We start from the raw sequence: 15,277 nt of genomic DNA on the forward strand, positions 1-15,277 counted from the left end.
CCTTGTCGAAATTTCTATTCTGGAATAGAAAATTTTGCACTCTAGAGAAAGTATTGAGGGCATGCACAGACAAACTGTGCCTTGGTTGGCGTAGGCAATTTTGGGCCTGTATTTTTGTCTTCGGTCACGAGAACTGAGTGAAAGCGTTCCGAAGCAAACGGCACGAGGAAACTAAGGTGTTCCATATCCGCCGCCTCACCTCCCGCCTAGTGGATCTCTCTCGAATCTCGCATCATGTTTTTGAGTTATATTGAGCGGGACAGGGGTGTGGTTTACTTCCCAATTTACACTTTATTGGTTTGTGGGCCTACTTTCAAACAATTGACCCTTAAACTTTAGTTAGGCTATTAAGGTGCTATCCATTTAGTATATTAAATTTTAACGTAAATAAATGCATACATATGCCTTTACAATGACCGGCACTGCAAAAGGCAGAAGCACATTGCTAAACACACGTATCAAATTACCACTTAACCAGGACGCAAGATGCAAGACCCTGACGCCTGATGCCTGTGGGGAGACGGTAGATATAGGGCACCATAGGGGTGTCCGCTTGATTAGTCTCGAAACCGTTGGTGCATGAAACATTTTATTGTGTACCCCCGCATATACATGTAGTCATAACAAGGGCCCATTCGAGAGAGCACGTCTTTGATACCAACTTTGTTAAGATTATAGAACGTGATTCTTGATTGAAGATAGATTAAACTGAGTATTGTGTATACTCGAGTCGTTTTTGCAAAAAAGGACGCAGGTGCACGACCACGATCCTATCTTACTCTCGTAAAGGTTTCAACTTAATCTAATATGTGGCAAATTACTTTTAGGGCTATTTTCACCAGTAAAAATAAGATTACAAGCGAATTATTTAATCAATTCTAAGTTTATATAACTTCAAGAAAAACAAGTTTGACGAGCGTGTAATTCATGACCGTTCAGTGACACCCCGCCCTCTTAAAACTGTATAATGATTTTTGGGTAGCGCCCTCACCCGATTGAGTCAAGTTACTTTCGCTGGCTTCGTAATTGCATTGAAAGGACAGTACTGTGAGCATGATGTGTTTCTCTGCAGGTAATGATTAGGCCTGCTTCTTTTATTTTCATATATACTTTACCCAACTGACGAAAGCCCCGTAGTGCCATCAAGAATACTTTTTGAAAAAGTAAAGTATATTTTTCCAAAACTGTGTTTACGAGATAAATTTTATCCAAAGTTCGTTTCTATGAGATATATTTTTTCAAAGTTTGTTTTTACGAGACATATTTTTTTTGGAGATCGTTCTCTGTGATCTATTATAAGAAACAATGTTTCTATTTTCGGAAGCATTTGTTCGCATGAGATATATTTTTTGAAAGCTTGTTTTTAAGAGATATGTTTTGTGAAGTTTGTTTTTGTGAGTAATAAACCCAAACCTGATAATGTAGATCTCCTGAAAATTTACTTGGAAAAATATATCTCACAAAAAACAAACTTCGTCAAAAAAAATCATAAAACAAGTGTTTCTAAAAATAGATTACAGAGAACGATTTTAAAATATGTTTCTCGTAGAAATAATGGAGATCAACGGCAAGTACATGAAGTTGGTGTCAGCGTGACTCGTCATGCGCCTAGACATTTCTGGCACTCGTCTCGAGGGCCTTGTGGGTTGCACTACGCCTAATACGCGCCCATAGCAGTGCAAAATCAGACCGAACTAGCGCCGCCTGTTGACTCTCGTGAAGAGGTTGGCCTCCGGTTTTTTCACCGGAAATTCAAGGTTATGGCCAGAAGATCACTTTTCGTTTCAATTTTCTTGGGGTTAGCCACGATTTTTTTTTATTCGCCTTTCCCTGTAGCCGCCCGCCTCTATCTAAAATAGGCCCGCAATTTGGGGCTTTTGTGAAAGAAATACCCCGAACTGGAAACTATCAGTCCCAAATCGGGATTTATAGAAATATTTCTATGATCCCTCCTGATTATGGCCTGTTTTATTGGAAAAATTTCCATAGGATCACAAAATATTAATGAGCTCGCCCGCAGAAATCCAACGATTTGGTGGAATACACCCTTAAAGAATACGGGCGATTCACAACAGTGCGCCTCCAACGCGTTGGCCAATCACAACGCGCGAATTTTGTTTGCGAACGGGTTGCAAACTCTTGGAGGCGCACGAACGTTAATCGCCCGTTTCGAGAAATCTGTCAACCCAATGCGGGTTTGGAAAGGGTAGACAGATTTTGGCGTGCTGTGATTGGCCAACGCGTTGTAAACTCTTGGAGGCGCAGTATAGTGAATCGCCCGTATATGCCCGTCACCTCCAGCTTTACTTCGATCTCTATGGTAGGCACTTTAAAGAAACGCGCATTGGTTCGTGTGCGCAAGGCTGAAGGTGTAAACAAATCCCATTGCTCATACATTTTCATGACCGACAGCTGAAATTTTACTGGTCCATTTCACCACCACAGGTTTAACCATATGTTATTGTGTAAACTCAATTTGCGCATTAACTCTAAGTCCTTTTGATAACGCAGGTAGGTTGATCAGGGGATATGACCTAATCGAGTATCATTCCGAGACCACTTTCGTCCTCAAACACATTCGATGTAACCGGGTTGTCGTAAATCTCCAGTCTTGCCTGTTCCTGCTCCAGTTGGTCACCACTAGGCGGCATATTGTGCATTCTTTTGCAGCAGCAACTACAAGACAGGCGAGGGATGCCACCGCACGATCCCTGAGGGCCAATCACCATGCAGAGAGACTCGAAAAAGAAAGTGCCGTGCATCCAACTTACAGTCATGACCATCATCAAAAAGACCCCAAACTCGTGGTAAGTCAACACCGTAGACGGGAGAACCAAAGCGCCTGCAAGGAACGTTGAGAATGCTGCTAAGCTGATGGCCGGGGTCATGGTACTTAGCGAGTAACGTGCCCGTTGCCTTCTGCTGTCACTTGGGGAGAGTTTGTAAGCGACCCCGTAGTGAATGGTGAAATCCACGGACAGCCCCACAGCCAAGGTGATGATTGTAGCCTCAACAATGTTCAACTCCCAGCCGAGGAGAACAAGAATTGCCACGGTGACGAACAAGGCGCTTGTTATGGTCAGCATGGCCAGGAGAGTCAGTAAGAGATTCTGTATCGACAAAAGAAGGATCCCGGACGCAATTGCCAGGGTGATTAGCATCGATGTGCGGGTTCCGGTTGCAAGACTCTGTTGCAGATCGTAGTACTCCATCCCGTACGAGGGGGAAATAAACCAGCCCCGTCTAAGGGATCCAGGCGCCGACTTTAGCATCCTCTCCACCCATGGGTTCACTGTCCTCCAAAACTCATCATTCCGGGAAAAATTATAGCTGTTTGGAAAGTGCGTCCGAAAATTGAGTCGAATGACAGCGAGTTTGGAGTCTGTTTTGCGAAAATATACCGGCCTATAAGAGGGCAAGAGTTCGGAAAGTTTAGCGATGCAAGTTTTGAAGAGAAAGGGGCTATATGTTGATAAAGACTGGTTACAACAAGGAGAGAGGTCTATTCCCAAGCTTTCGCAGCTTTCACTCTGCATGATATCAACAAAACCTTCAATGAAGCAATCCAGCGTATCAGCCGTGTAAAACTCTGCTTCCCGTAGGTCTTGACAAAATCCCAACAGCCAGGCCTGATCTTCGGGACTGGAGAATTCGAAACCATCGTCCAACGCGAGAGTTCCTCGGTCGTCTGGGTCCCACATATCGCCATTGTCCACCGCCTGGACTCCCCAGACGACTGAGCCCCAGGAATCAGAAAAGGTCTCCTTGGAAAATGAAAACTGCTTTCTGTACACAAAATCGAACTGTTCAAAGTAGTGGGAAGATACGAAGAACTGAAAATCAGAACTAGAAGGGAGTCGGAAACGCGGAAAGTAAAAGATTACAACTGCGCCTCCTGTCATCAACAGCAAAAAAAGGATAATCCATGCATATCTCAACTTCAAAACGAGAGAGGGAATGAGCTCTTCGTAAATCATCTTCACACGGTGCGAGAGGATCTCTAAGCAGCCACCTTTACACTGGCGTAACCCAGAGCAAATCTTCAGTGAACAACACAACGCAGTCAACTTGTGTTGCATGACGACGACGGCTGGGAGGAGCGTCATCGTCAACACAAAATTCATGATGATGGCCGTGCCGGCAAACACGGCAAAGCACCTGACCGCTATGATGTGGCTGAAGGCCGTCGCGTAGAGGGCGGCGGCAGTGGTTAAACTCGTCACGAGCATGGTAACCGAGGCATGACGTAGCGTCTCGTAGACAAGCCTGGGCAAATCTCGATCGCCCAATTCCGATAAGCATTTCTTCCACAGATCCACGTATACGAATGTGTCGTCTGCCCCGACTCCCAGCATCAATATCACTGCAATGAGATTGACGAAGGGAAAGAAAGGCCTAACAAAGACAACTGTGTAGAAGAAGTCGGCCATCACCAGCGAGAACATCATGTTGAGAAAGGCGGCCAGGGATACCAAAAGCGAGCCAGTGTAAAGCCAAATCAAGAGAAATATGGCTCCAGCCGATATGCCCATGTAGACACTATCGGCATACAGCTGCTTCTTAAACAACTTGTATTTGATGGAGAAGTCTACCGCTTTCAACCTCGTTATCCCGTCTGTAGTTGCTTTCCTTTCGACACTTTCCTCATAAATCGTCTCCAAGACATCATCCTTGCCTGAGTCGATGGGAAACAAAACTGCACAAATTAGCGATCTCGGGGCGACCGTCTTGCTGTCGATGCTCTGGCTAAATTCTGTCGGGAGAAGGTAATAAAGTATCGCGAAGGCAGCGTGGTCGTGTTGGCCACACTCAGGGGGAACATTCCCGTGACCTTGGGTCCAGTTACTGAGAAAGGGTGCGCACAACGTCAACAAGTCGGTGAGGCGCATCACATCTTCTTGCTCAATTTCTGTACAGGATGTCTTGTTAGCGAGCAAGGCTGCGTAGTTTCCTAAAGACCAAGTGGGACATTCTCCATTCCGTTCGCCGTGGCAGAGGCAGTTGGCTTGGTACAACGGATGAGACGTCACCAGTCGCCTCTCCGCTTTGCAAACTGACTTGATGGCATCCAGTGTGAGTATATTTGTTTCATCTACTGCCTCAAACACCATTGTACTGTACCCCCTTGAACTCCCTGCATAATTATAATGAAGGAAACAAAAACCAGTTCAAGCACATTTCACGGTTTTCATCTCCCAAACGATTTCTTTTCGCTCGAGAATTGCATCCAAAACCTACGCCTCTCCATAGTCTCTTCTTTGAAACTACCATGACCAAAAAGCAAAAGGAGAGTTGCCAGACAGTTGTGCAATATCCGTGTACATTCATTTTCACTCTATTTCGCATTCTGCCGCAATCCTTTGCGTCGCGCCATCTTTGTATTACGGCTTGGCTTGTTAGCCCAAGCGGGCCACATCGATATCTAGCCGTAGCTGTTTGTTGTAAAGAACTATCAGAAACGACGGTTGACACAAACGAACCAGTGCAAATGTTCGGATTATGACTTACATAATGAGGTGCAGAACTTAATGCCCGAGTAAGTCCGGTTGCTCGCTTGCCGCTTGGTACGAGAAGGGGCATACCGACGGGTTTCGTCTTGAACATCACCAGAGGGATCCGTCACCAGCAAGTCATCTGCATGTCGCTCAAGGTTGTCGATGCTGAACAACCGAGATGTGATAAGCGTTCCCCTGGCTTCAAATCCCTACAAAATGCAGGAAGTGTGAAGATCACTGAAGAGTTCTGCCTCTCCCGTCTTGGATTTTTCCCACTGACTTTTGACGCTGAATGTGGCTACCTTCTTTCCTTAAAACAGTTAATGTACAAACTTTTAATTGACGAAATGTTCAACGTATGGCTATTTCTTACAGAATCACAATGGTATCGTCAGTAATTTGACACGCGCACGATAAGCATGAAATTTCACTTACCAGAAAACGCAGTGTCAGGTGAAACATGCACTGCCGTTACCCAAGCTTACATGTACGAGTGTACGTTTTCATTGTTTCAGTACCCTTCCGGCGTATTACAGTCAGCGGGCCCATCGAAATTTACGCACCATCAAAATAGCCTTTCAGGGGCCAAGGCAGTTTTAATGAAACCCCGCAAATCTATATTTTCGTTGCTAGTGAGAACGACGTGAACTTACCTTAGACGGATCAGGGAAATCTGGGAGGTCGTATACCTTGAAGGTCACAACGGCCAATACAGTGACTACCACGAGCACCACGAGGCCCATTACATACCAGAAACGAGCCAGAAACTTGGCGTACCTGACGTGTTAAAGATTACCAACAGCAAATTAGACAAATCGTGTTTTTGCCCCATTACCGACTTGAAGTACATGTAAATTACGAAATTCAAAAGGCCGTTTGAGTCAAAGACGCGAGGCGAGTCCATAGTTCGGCCAATGCTTATTCTGTTGGGCCAAAAAAGTCTCCGGTTTCTGGTCGCCGTAGACCTGCGCGTCGGCAAAATAAACAGTTTTTTTCATTTTGTATAATATGATGTCCAAAAGCATTCAAACTTGCTTGACTGACTGGAATCCTGCTACTGCGTAACTTTAATTAACGGGTTTTAGATGGGGCACGGTTGAGTAATATGTATTGTACAGGAGCCCCTCTTTCAGATGACGTCATTTCTAATTATACGTTTGAATCTGGGCCCAGATAAACGAGGTGATCTTATGTTCCATCTCCATCTATAGCTGGCAACGCCGAACAGTAAATAGTGAGGGGGCCAGTCTACCAGCGGCGCGCGATGCGTACTGCACATACAATTGCAAGCGCACGTGCGTGCATCATTTCAAGGAGAAAAAAGTGAGGGCAAAAAAGACCCCGTCTCGTTACCACTTTTTGAACCAGAAACCGAAGATATTTTTTTTGGCCTCGGCAGCCGGTTCGTTTTTGTCAGGTAACCCATGCACAAAGTACATTCGAGGTACCGAGTACAATTAGCCGACCAGTGACTGAGTATGTCGTTGATCAAGTATGCTGTACAGCTCCTTGGTATCGAAACTGACTCATTCAACGTAAAATGTCGCGAGAGTCAGCAACTTTTATAATAGGCCCATATACGTCGCACAAAGAGTCTCCTCTCTGCGCAGACAATACCTTCATTCGTCGGGACTAATACGAAACTTTCCTATGAGGTATCGGTTGCTTCAAGTGATGTTTCAGTGACGAAAAAGTCACGCAAGGTTTTTTTTTTTTGGGAAAAAAAGGTCTTATTTCCTTCCGGGCCCATGACGCACGAAAACACCCGATCCGACTACCCACCGCTACTTACCAGGCATTTCTAGCAAAATAGCCTGCAAGAACTTTGACATTAATATATTATCGTATGATGCGATAAAGTAGGCAAACTTAAAAATTGCGAGCAGAAGGCTTGAACAAGCCTCACTTATAAGTTTGCCTACTGCATTGCATATTGCATATCATACGATAATTATTAACATCACAGCTAGAGCATGGCTATTTGGATGCACGCGGCCTCACATAAAAGCAGTGGCGGGTAGTCGGATCGGGTGCCGAAAAAGTCTGCAAAAGAAAACTTGCTCGAGGTCAACGTGAATATTCCTCTGCTTCTCTTTCAAACGCCCATGAAGTATGAGGTAGGCCTAAACAGTTTTATTCTTTTTTCCTAGTTTACTTAATTGATGTATGACCACGTTAATATTGTTCTCGTCTTTTATTTCTTTATATTTCCCTGACCACAGCAATTCCAAGATCACAATACGTGTACTTAGTATTAGATATGTTTTTTGAAGTCGTTTACACCTGGATCTGAAATCGGTGATTTTCATTGCCTCGGCAGACATTAGCCTAGGCTACGTGTCTACATATATACAACTTATGACTAGCCAAAATTAAAATAGGGTGGAACTATGATTTCGGTCACCTTAGGACTGATAATAATCCCTAACAAGACTCGTCATTAAATCGTACACTCCTTCAGATAGCATAAACAGAAATCAAATTGGATTATCACTTCCATGCGTCATTTGGCCATTCTAGTATTCTATATTTATCTGCTTGCTCATAAACCTACATTACAAACGGCTACACAATAGATGCATGGCGTGACCTTGAGCAGTTGGAATGGCCTGCACGCATAGGTCGTGGATTTCAACAGTCACTCGATGTATGTGTAATGCACGTATAGTGCATATCCCAAATTAATATGTCCTCAAAATTAGCGCATGCTAATCCAGCATACGTGGACTTGTCTTGGTTTGAACGTCCGTTGAACATCATTGAATGCTGATAAGCACACATGTATAGTCTACTCTGTGCTACCCAACGACCCTGCCATTCATGCAGATGCAGGAGGCAGATGGATTTGGGTATCGGATTATTGATGGAAGGATAAAGGAGGAACATAACTGTACGCACTTGTAGCAGACACCTGTGGGCCTATTTTGACGCAGATCTTCACTCTCTTCCATCAGTATACAGTTATCGTCCAGGGGGTCCGTTGTGGCCATGTTGCCAATATAGATAGCAACGTGTATCGCGCGGAGATGTGATGGGTTGCCAGGCAGGAAGTGGCACGTACGAAGTACAGCAGTGGAGTGGACGAGGCCAAGGGCGACGGTGATGTGAATATCAGTGTTCAGCACAATCCGTCGCTGCATTTGCGTGTACGTAGGTTCTCCTGGTACGTTGTGCCACCGAAAAGAAAAAAAGACATGTACCGTTTGTGTATGGCTGAATACGCCAAACCTTCAGTATTCAAATGAACCGAAACAGTCAGCCGGCTATTGAAAATTATCTGGCCTTGCGCGCTAGCCACCATCTTTGTAATTTGTGACCCCGTTGTACATCAGTCGACATAATCTATCCCGGCATGAATGGACACAGACTTCGTGCATTAATAATAGCCCTATAGATCGTGTTTCGATGACGCACGTTATTGGTTCGGTGCTGTTTTCACAAGTACATGATTGGTCAATTTCGCGAACAGTTCATCACGACTGTTCCACTTCATCACGACACAAGTTTGAGAACCGCGCTTCACTCCGGAAACTAGAATCACGAAAGTGAAGCCCGGAAGCCACCGCGGGGACGAAGGCAAGATTTGGGCAAAACACGATTTTGCATGTAACTAAGCATCGTCATGGTGACCGTTTCTTATCCCCCAGCAATTCGTGAAGTAGTAACAGTTTCTAAACCCCAACACAACGAGAGACTGTTTCTAGCGCTTGCGCACAGCAAGTGAACCTATCGGAGTATCCCAGAGAACGTACCATTGACAGATGTAATCATGGTGTTGGTGTGGACTTTTACATATCCCCACGTCAAGGCCATCCAACAGAGCTTGACTTCGGACACACTTCCCGTAACAATTTATTCAGAAAGGCACCAATCTATTGGCTCGTATCAGAACACGGTACACGACATGGAGCCTGAGAACAAATTTCAAAAGCGACTTGATAATATTTTTCCATTGCCACTGAACAAGAGAACATTCACAAAAGAGTTCCATCTTTTGGCCTCGACTAAAATATCTGTAAGCACAGCAAGTACACCCACAAACGTGACGTGGGTCGCAAGGAGAGTTTAGCTACAAGCAGCCGGCCTTGGAGGATAACATACTAGATTTTGCTGAGACCACTTTAATTCAAAATAAGCTTGTTCCCATTCAAAGACGTGACAACAAAAATAACTCTTGGTAAAAGCTAATGTTGTCGTTGTTTTCGTTTTAATGGCGCTTCCAGCCACTCAGGCTAGTTGCGCCAATAACTATACGTTTATTCATAACCTTTATATATCAGCATCACGTTACGGAGTTAGGAAGAATGTCTAGTTATAGAGGCATGAGGAAACCGGAGTACCCGGAGAAAACCTACGAGTATGGACTGGAAACCAAATGCACTTAAAGCCTGGGCCGAGCCTCGACTCGAACACCACCATGTAAAACACTGTCGCTTTTAAAATGGAATTCCACTTCCACTGCAGATGAGAACAATTCAATGCTACACTCCTGTGTTTATTACTAATTGTAACATCTGAGCCAAATATATATTCTTGAATAAATAACAGAAAATATGTTAAAATACCGGTTTGATATAAAACAAATTATAACCTTAACCCAACCTAATGCCAGCTACCACCTGACATTGAGCCTATTGTCCATTGCTGCAAATGGAAAATGTGCGTGGAAAGAACTTTAAATAAAAAAGGCACCCAAAAATCCCAAATATTTAATACAAATCCTGTATTATGCTGAAACTGTGAATATCTCCTTTTAATAAAAACAGGAAAAAGTGCACCAAAATAGAACGCCCCCAAGGTCTTCAAACCTGAGATGTTTTAGCCTATTTCATCATTGCACCTTGTTGCCCCTCAAAGAAGTGTCCTACCAATGAATGCATCACTAGCTTACAGTAGCCTCAACCAACCCACAGAAAGTCCAGTCTATCCAAAGCCCACCCACTGCTGTCTCCACACTGGCTTGGGCCAGGCCAGTGTTTATTATTGGTTCTTTGTCTTGAAATGGACAAACCTCTTGGCGCATACTACCCCATGACCTCCCACCTACGCCGATGGTATGCAAGTCCACTGCCGGTCACTTCAAAGCTAATGCTGTCATCCATTCTCTGCAATGGGTGGAGAGCTGGAGAGGCAAGTGGAACAGGAAAGTGGCTTGCCCAAGAGCAGAACATCTGACCAGCAGTTTGATTCCAACCCCCGACCCTCTAATCCCCTACGAGATCACAGCTGATGAGCGCCAGCAGAGGCAGGAGGGACCTCTTTTAGAGGTTTAACAGTTCATTTTTGTAAAGCACACGTTCTGGACATCACCTGAAACGGTCGAGCAGCGCCTGGAAGACATTTCCAGGAATACGTTGGTGCTTGCGGATTAGTTCCCTGATGGCAGAGCTAGTCTAAGAGAGATGACACACGTGAACAAAATAAACTGCTATTGCCACCGGTAAGTTCAGCAAAACGTGTACATTGGTTCCTAACCCTCTCTCAGCTCGACTCTAAACAGCATCACTCTCACTCCTCAAAACCCTCCATCTGGAGATCTGACAGTACAGCAACCCTACCTTTTCTGCAAGTTGAGTTGCAGTTAGTGACTCGTCATGTTGTATTGGCTTCCCAATGAATGTCCTTAACAAAAAGGTAACAATATAAAGTCTCTGGAGTGGAAATTTAAAAACCAAAGATAGATTAATCTTTCACGATACTTTCACAATTAAGATCTTTAATAAAATTACGTTAATAGTTTCATTTTGTTATTTGTGGAGTCCGCATCGTGGTTCCAAAGAAAACTTAAAGTTTCAACTCACCTTAGTTTGACTGGAAATCCACCATAAATTGGTACAAGAGGAAGACGCGTCTTTTCATAAAGGGTTTGAAGATACCTGCGACCCCACGAGGGAGTCCTAAAGGCCTCTCGACAGTTTTGGGTGAAAACTGGAATAATAGGCTAAAAAAAATGAATGAAAGACATCAAAGTCAAGACTCTCGTGAGCAATTTCTGTACAGTAGAACAATGAAAGCATTTCTTCAACTTTGTTTTAACTTTTATGATCAAAAGGCAGGAGACGAGATTCAACTTCATTCATTGCACATTCTTTGTACTTCAATTTTCAAAGAGTTTCAAGCCTCATGCTCAGTAGATTAACACTGCCAGGGTCCTTTCTCTGCAACCCTACAGAATTTTCTGACAAATTCATGGCGGATTTTGAAAAAACTGGGGGGGGGTTAGATTTAAATGTGTTGGTTTAGCATGAACAAAAAAGAGACCGTGGATTAAAACTCACTGATCCAAATCAACTTCAAAAGAAGCATCAGATGGGACATAGGGTCATGAAGAGTTAAGGACCACTTTTGTCTTACCACTTTGGCTTCAAGCGCGCACTTGGCGAAGCCGCACCGCTGGCCCCAAACAAGCTCGTAGTGCTCGTCACCAAATAGTGCCTCTCTAACGCCCCCGGGTGCAATGGCCAGGATGTGCCCCTCCTTCAAGAGGTTCACGCACTCCGGTACTGACCCTCGGGTCACATGAAAGACCTTCAGGAGAATTCTAAACCCTGTCCGGAAAATGAGCGAAATGCAAGTCCACAGCGCAACTTTGAAGAAAAGTCTGGAAAATGATGCTGCAGTGGACGGTGTAGGTTATCGTCTCTGTTCAATAAACATACATACCAAACAGTCCCTAGAACTACAACATGCAGAAAAATGTATTAAGGAGTATACTTCTACATAAAAGTGAAAGATTAGAGAGTGGAAATCACGACTCCAATAATGCATACATGTATAAATATTTAAATCTTCACCTGGAATCCCAAATAAGAACCTGTCACCAACGAGCTGCATGAGGCGGCTCTTGAAGAGCAGAACCTTGGCCATGATGTAGTAGAAGTCAAGGGGAATAGTTCCATGGTAGTATATTAGGACTGCTGCCCCCTCCTGGGGTATATTCTCCAGGCCGACAATGTCATAGCCTGCAGTGAAAATTGCCCGGAGGCCAACTGACAGACTATGCGACGTGATCAATAGTTTAATATTTATTTCCCAGAAGTGCACTATCATTGTTCCATTTCACCAGAAGTCAATTTTCTTTTGTTATTGTGTAGCAATGCCATAGTCCAGTCAATCACAAGTCCCTGCAAGTCAATGACAAGGTCATTTAGTCTCGCAAGGAGTCACTAGCTATTCAACTGAACCGTGACAACAGCATTCCTTTGAAATTGTTCATTCCAGTAACTGGCCTAGTGAAAAGATTTGTGACTCAACTTGTGAAGGGGTTTATGACGGGACTTGTGATGAACTTTATTAATCATATCTGGTAATGACACCAAGGATTCCTCAAAAGTGCCCTAGGCACTGTGGCTCGCAAGCCTGAAGAGACCTGTAGAGAGGAGACAATGAGAAGCAGTTACAGTTTTAGGAGAAGGAGAGGTGGGAGGAAAACCCCAGAGGAATATTCTGGGTAAAACCCACAGAATCAGGTAGGGACTGCAAACCTAATCCACATGTCACGATGTGGACCAGGCCGGAATTTGAACCCAGACTGCAGAGGTGGAAAGCGAGGACAGAACCACTACGCCAACCTGACTCCCCGCAACACTAATATGGCGACAACACTAATATGCAGTAGCGCATGAGTCCGGGGATGAACTTGGAGACATCTGAAAAACAGCAAGGCATCCACCCAATGTGTAACCAACAATCTAGAAAAAAGGAGTGGAAAAAACACATCACACTTGTACAATCCTCGGCCAACAAATATCTCACTTACACAATTTCACATATGTACGCAGATAATGGTTTCATTTGCTGAATCATTATTTGAAATACTCACCGTCACCAAAGTAGGCAGGGTTTTTGCCAAAAGGGGGCCACATTCCGATAGACAGCAACCAAAAAAAGTTCAATTTGACAGCAAGTCAATGTTGATGATAATGAGGGGGACATGTACACCTTCTCATGGGCAAAGTACTCGTATCCCTTCCCATTTTTCATAAAGTTTTGGGGGAAGGGGGATACCACCATCGTCTCTCTCCGAAGTAAACTGGTACTTACCATGCCATATATTGCCCTGCCCCTCCCAGAACGTCGCAAGCACCATGCGGGCCCAGTCCCACGTGCCGCTGCTGTAGTAGGCGTCGGCCAAACGGTGCCGTGCCTTGTAGATATGCAGGAAGAGCACGGACCCATAGATCATCACCAGGATGACCACAGGCAGCAGGAAGGCCATGACTATGGGGGCGAACAGCCACAGCAGCCAGGACAAGAGGTTGTAGTCCAGGCTAGCCAGGCTCTGCTCCAACCACTCGGGGAGGTGTAGGCTGAGGTTGGTGGCAAGCCATTGGCAAATCTGATCGACGTTGCCAGACATGGTTGGGTTGCCGTCACCCTACAAGTGTCCTATGCAAGCAAGTTCTGAACACTAGCAGCCTAAGGACATCCTGCAAACAAAACGCAGAAAGAAGATGAAAGGAAACCTTGTCTATTACACAGATGCTCTGGCCAAAATTTTTCCAGACATCATCGTTAACTTGTGCACATGTATACAGCTGTTAGCAGGGTTATAGCAACCAATGAAAGCATGCAATCAATAGGGGGCCTATCATGCCTATGGAAGGGTAGGCGTATACATGACGTGCACAGCACATACATTGACATACACGACAACATGCACATTCTGCCTCACTGATTGAGAAAACTATCATGATAAGCTAGCAAAATTATAATTATGGCTCCACATCATGTTTCACATGTTACATGCAGACCTAGTACTATGGTGTCGATGTCGCCATCAATCAGTCTGGATCATGGATGGTTTTCCGTGGACAAGATGGACATGATGGATGATGGAACAATGATTAAGAAGGAAAAGAAAGGTCCAGCATGTCCAAGGTTCTTCATGTTCTTGAATTTTAGACATGTCAATGAGTTTAACCAATGAAAATCGGTCTTCAGGAACTGATACATGCCACTTACTTAACAGAGAGTTTACGTCCTCCTCATCACCCGTCAGCCTAGCAGTGGCACTGAATCGAGATATATTTTTATATTTGCAACCACTGAATCCGATAACCAGCGAAAGTTGTTAGCGCCCTCACCTGTTGTGTGTGTACCATCTTTGGTGGAGATCCCGCAGACCTACATGTACTGTACGTGCATGTGCATTGTACAACCTACATTTTATGTGTCTGTTGTGGGTGATTCTGGGCCCCGGTGAAGTTTTTCAACAGTCCCTGTGAACACAAAGTTGTCTCATCGCAGAGCACATATATGCGAAAGTGGTGTAACAGTGCAGGATGGGCAGGGCCACGCTCCCTCCCCTGAGGTTTTCCCCTGTGTCCCCCACCCCACCCCCTGAGAAAATTAGAGAAGGAAAAATCTAGTGATACTTCGTCCTTGATAGTCTGTCTGTTTTGACTCTCCAGAAAATGAGTCCCCCAAGGGCCCTAGGGCCCTCTGCAAAATTAACCCGCTAACAAAATAATTTTTAAAACCCACTGATAAAGTAACAACAATAAAACATTCACATTTTATTAATTAAAATAATGATTAACTGTCTTATTTTATGTTGGTTTGTAGCTTACTGTTTAATGATGGAGATTGCCAAGTTGTATGACAGTTGTATGTAAAAAGGGGTCACAGCGGATTCAGCGCGAGTCCATGTCCAATGGTTTATATTTAGTTCACAAGATTATTATCCTTAGCTTTGTTGAAATTCTGTTTACGGCGCCACAGCAGGCGTAACTTCCTTAAGCCCCGCCCTCCATTTCGGAATTTTACTGAGCTCCAAAAAA

The 15,277-nt window shown here is 44.4% G+C and overlaps 2 protein-coding genes across 3 annotated transcripts; both read right to left on the reverse strand.

The window, feature by feature from the left end:
• Positions 1-38: 38 nt before the first annotated feature.
• On the reverse strand, positions 39-9,549 carry LOC110980222 (protein dispatched homolog 1-like). Its single transcript, XM_022236690.2, has 4 exons — positions 8,394-9,549; positions 6,149-6,272; positions 5,509-5,704; positions 39-5,134 (listed from the first exon to the last, which is right to left on the reverse strand). Exons 1-4 carry the CDS (start codon positions 8,633-8,635, stop codon positions 2,535-2,537), a joined length of 3,162 nt encoding a protein of 1,053 aa, XP_022092382.2. The 5' UTR covers positions 8,636-9,549; the 3' UTR covers positions 39-2,534.
• A 136-nt stretch (positions 9,550-9,685) lies between these two features.
• tmem68 (transmembrane protein 68) lies at positions 9,686-14,577 on the reverse strand. 2 transcript variants are annotated; one of them, XM_022236704.2, is made up of 7 exons: positions 14,460-14,577; positions 13,539-13,924; positions 12,290-12,457; positions 11,850-12,043; positions 11,297-11,436; positions 11,054-11,117; positions 9,686-10,888 (listed from the first exon to the last, which is right to left on the reverse strand). In XM_022236704.2, the coding sequence occupies exons 2-7, from the start codon at positions 13,852-13,854 to the stop codon at positions 10,802-10,804; spliced, it is 969 nt and encodes a 322-aa protein (XP_022092396.2). In that variant the 5' UTR covers positions 13,855-13,924; positions 14,460-14,577; the 3' UTR covers positions 9,686-10,801. The 2 variants fall into 2 exon arrangements, with proteins under 2 accessions (XP_022092396.2, XP_087004500.1); XM_087148374.1 differs by lacking the exon at positions 14,460-14,577 and adding an exon at positions 14,249-14,429.
• Between the last annotated feature and the right edge of the window lie 700 nt (positions 14,578-15,277).

This window comes from Acanthaster planci, linkage group LG18, assembly GCF_054643075.1.
Source record: "Acanthaster planci isolate LZ-2023a linkage group LG18, COTS_SCS, whole genome shotgun sequence".
NCBI lineage: Eukaryota > Metazoa > Echinodermata > Asteroidea > Valvatida > Acanthasteridae > Acanthaster > Acanthaster planci.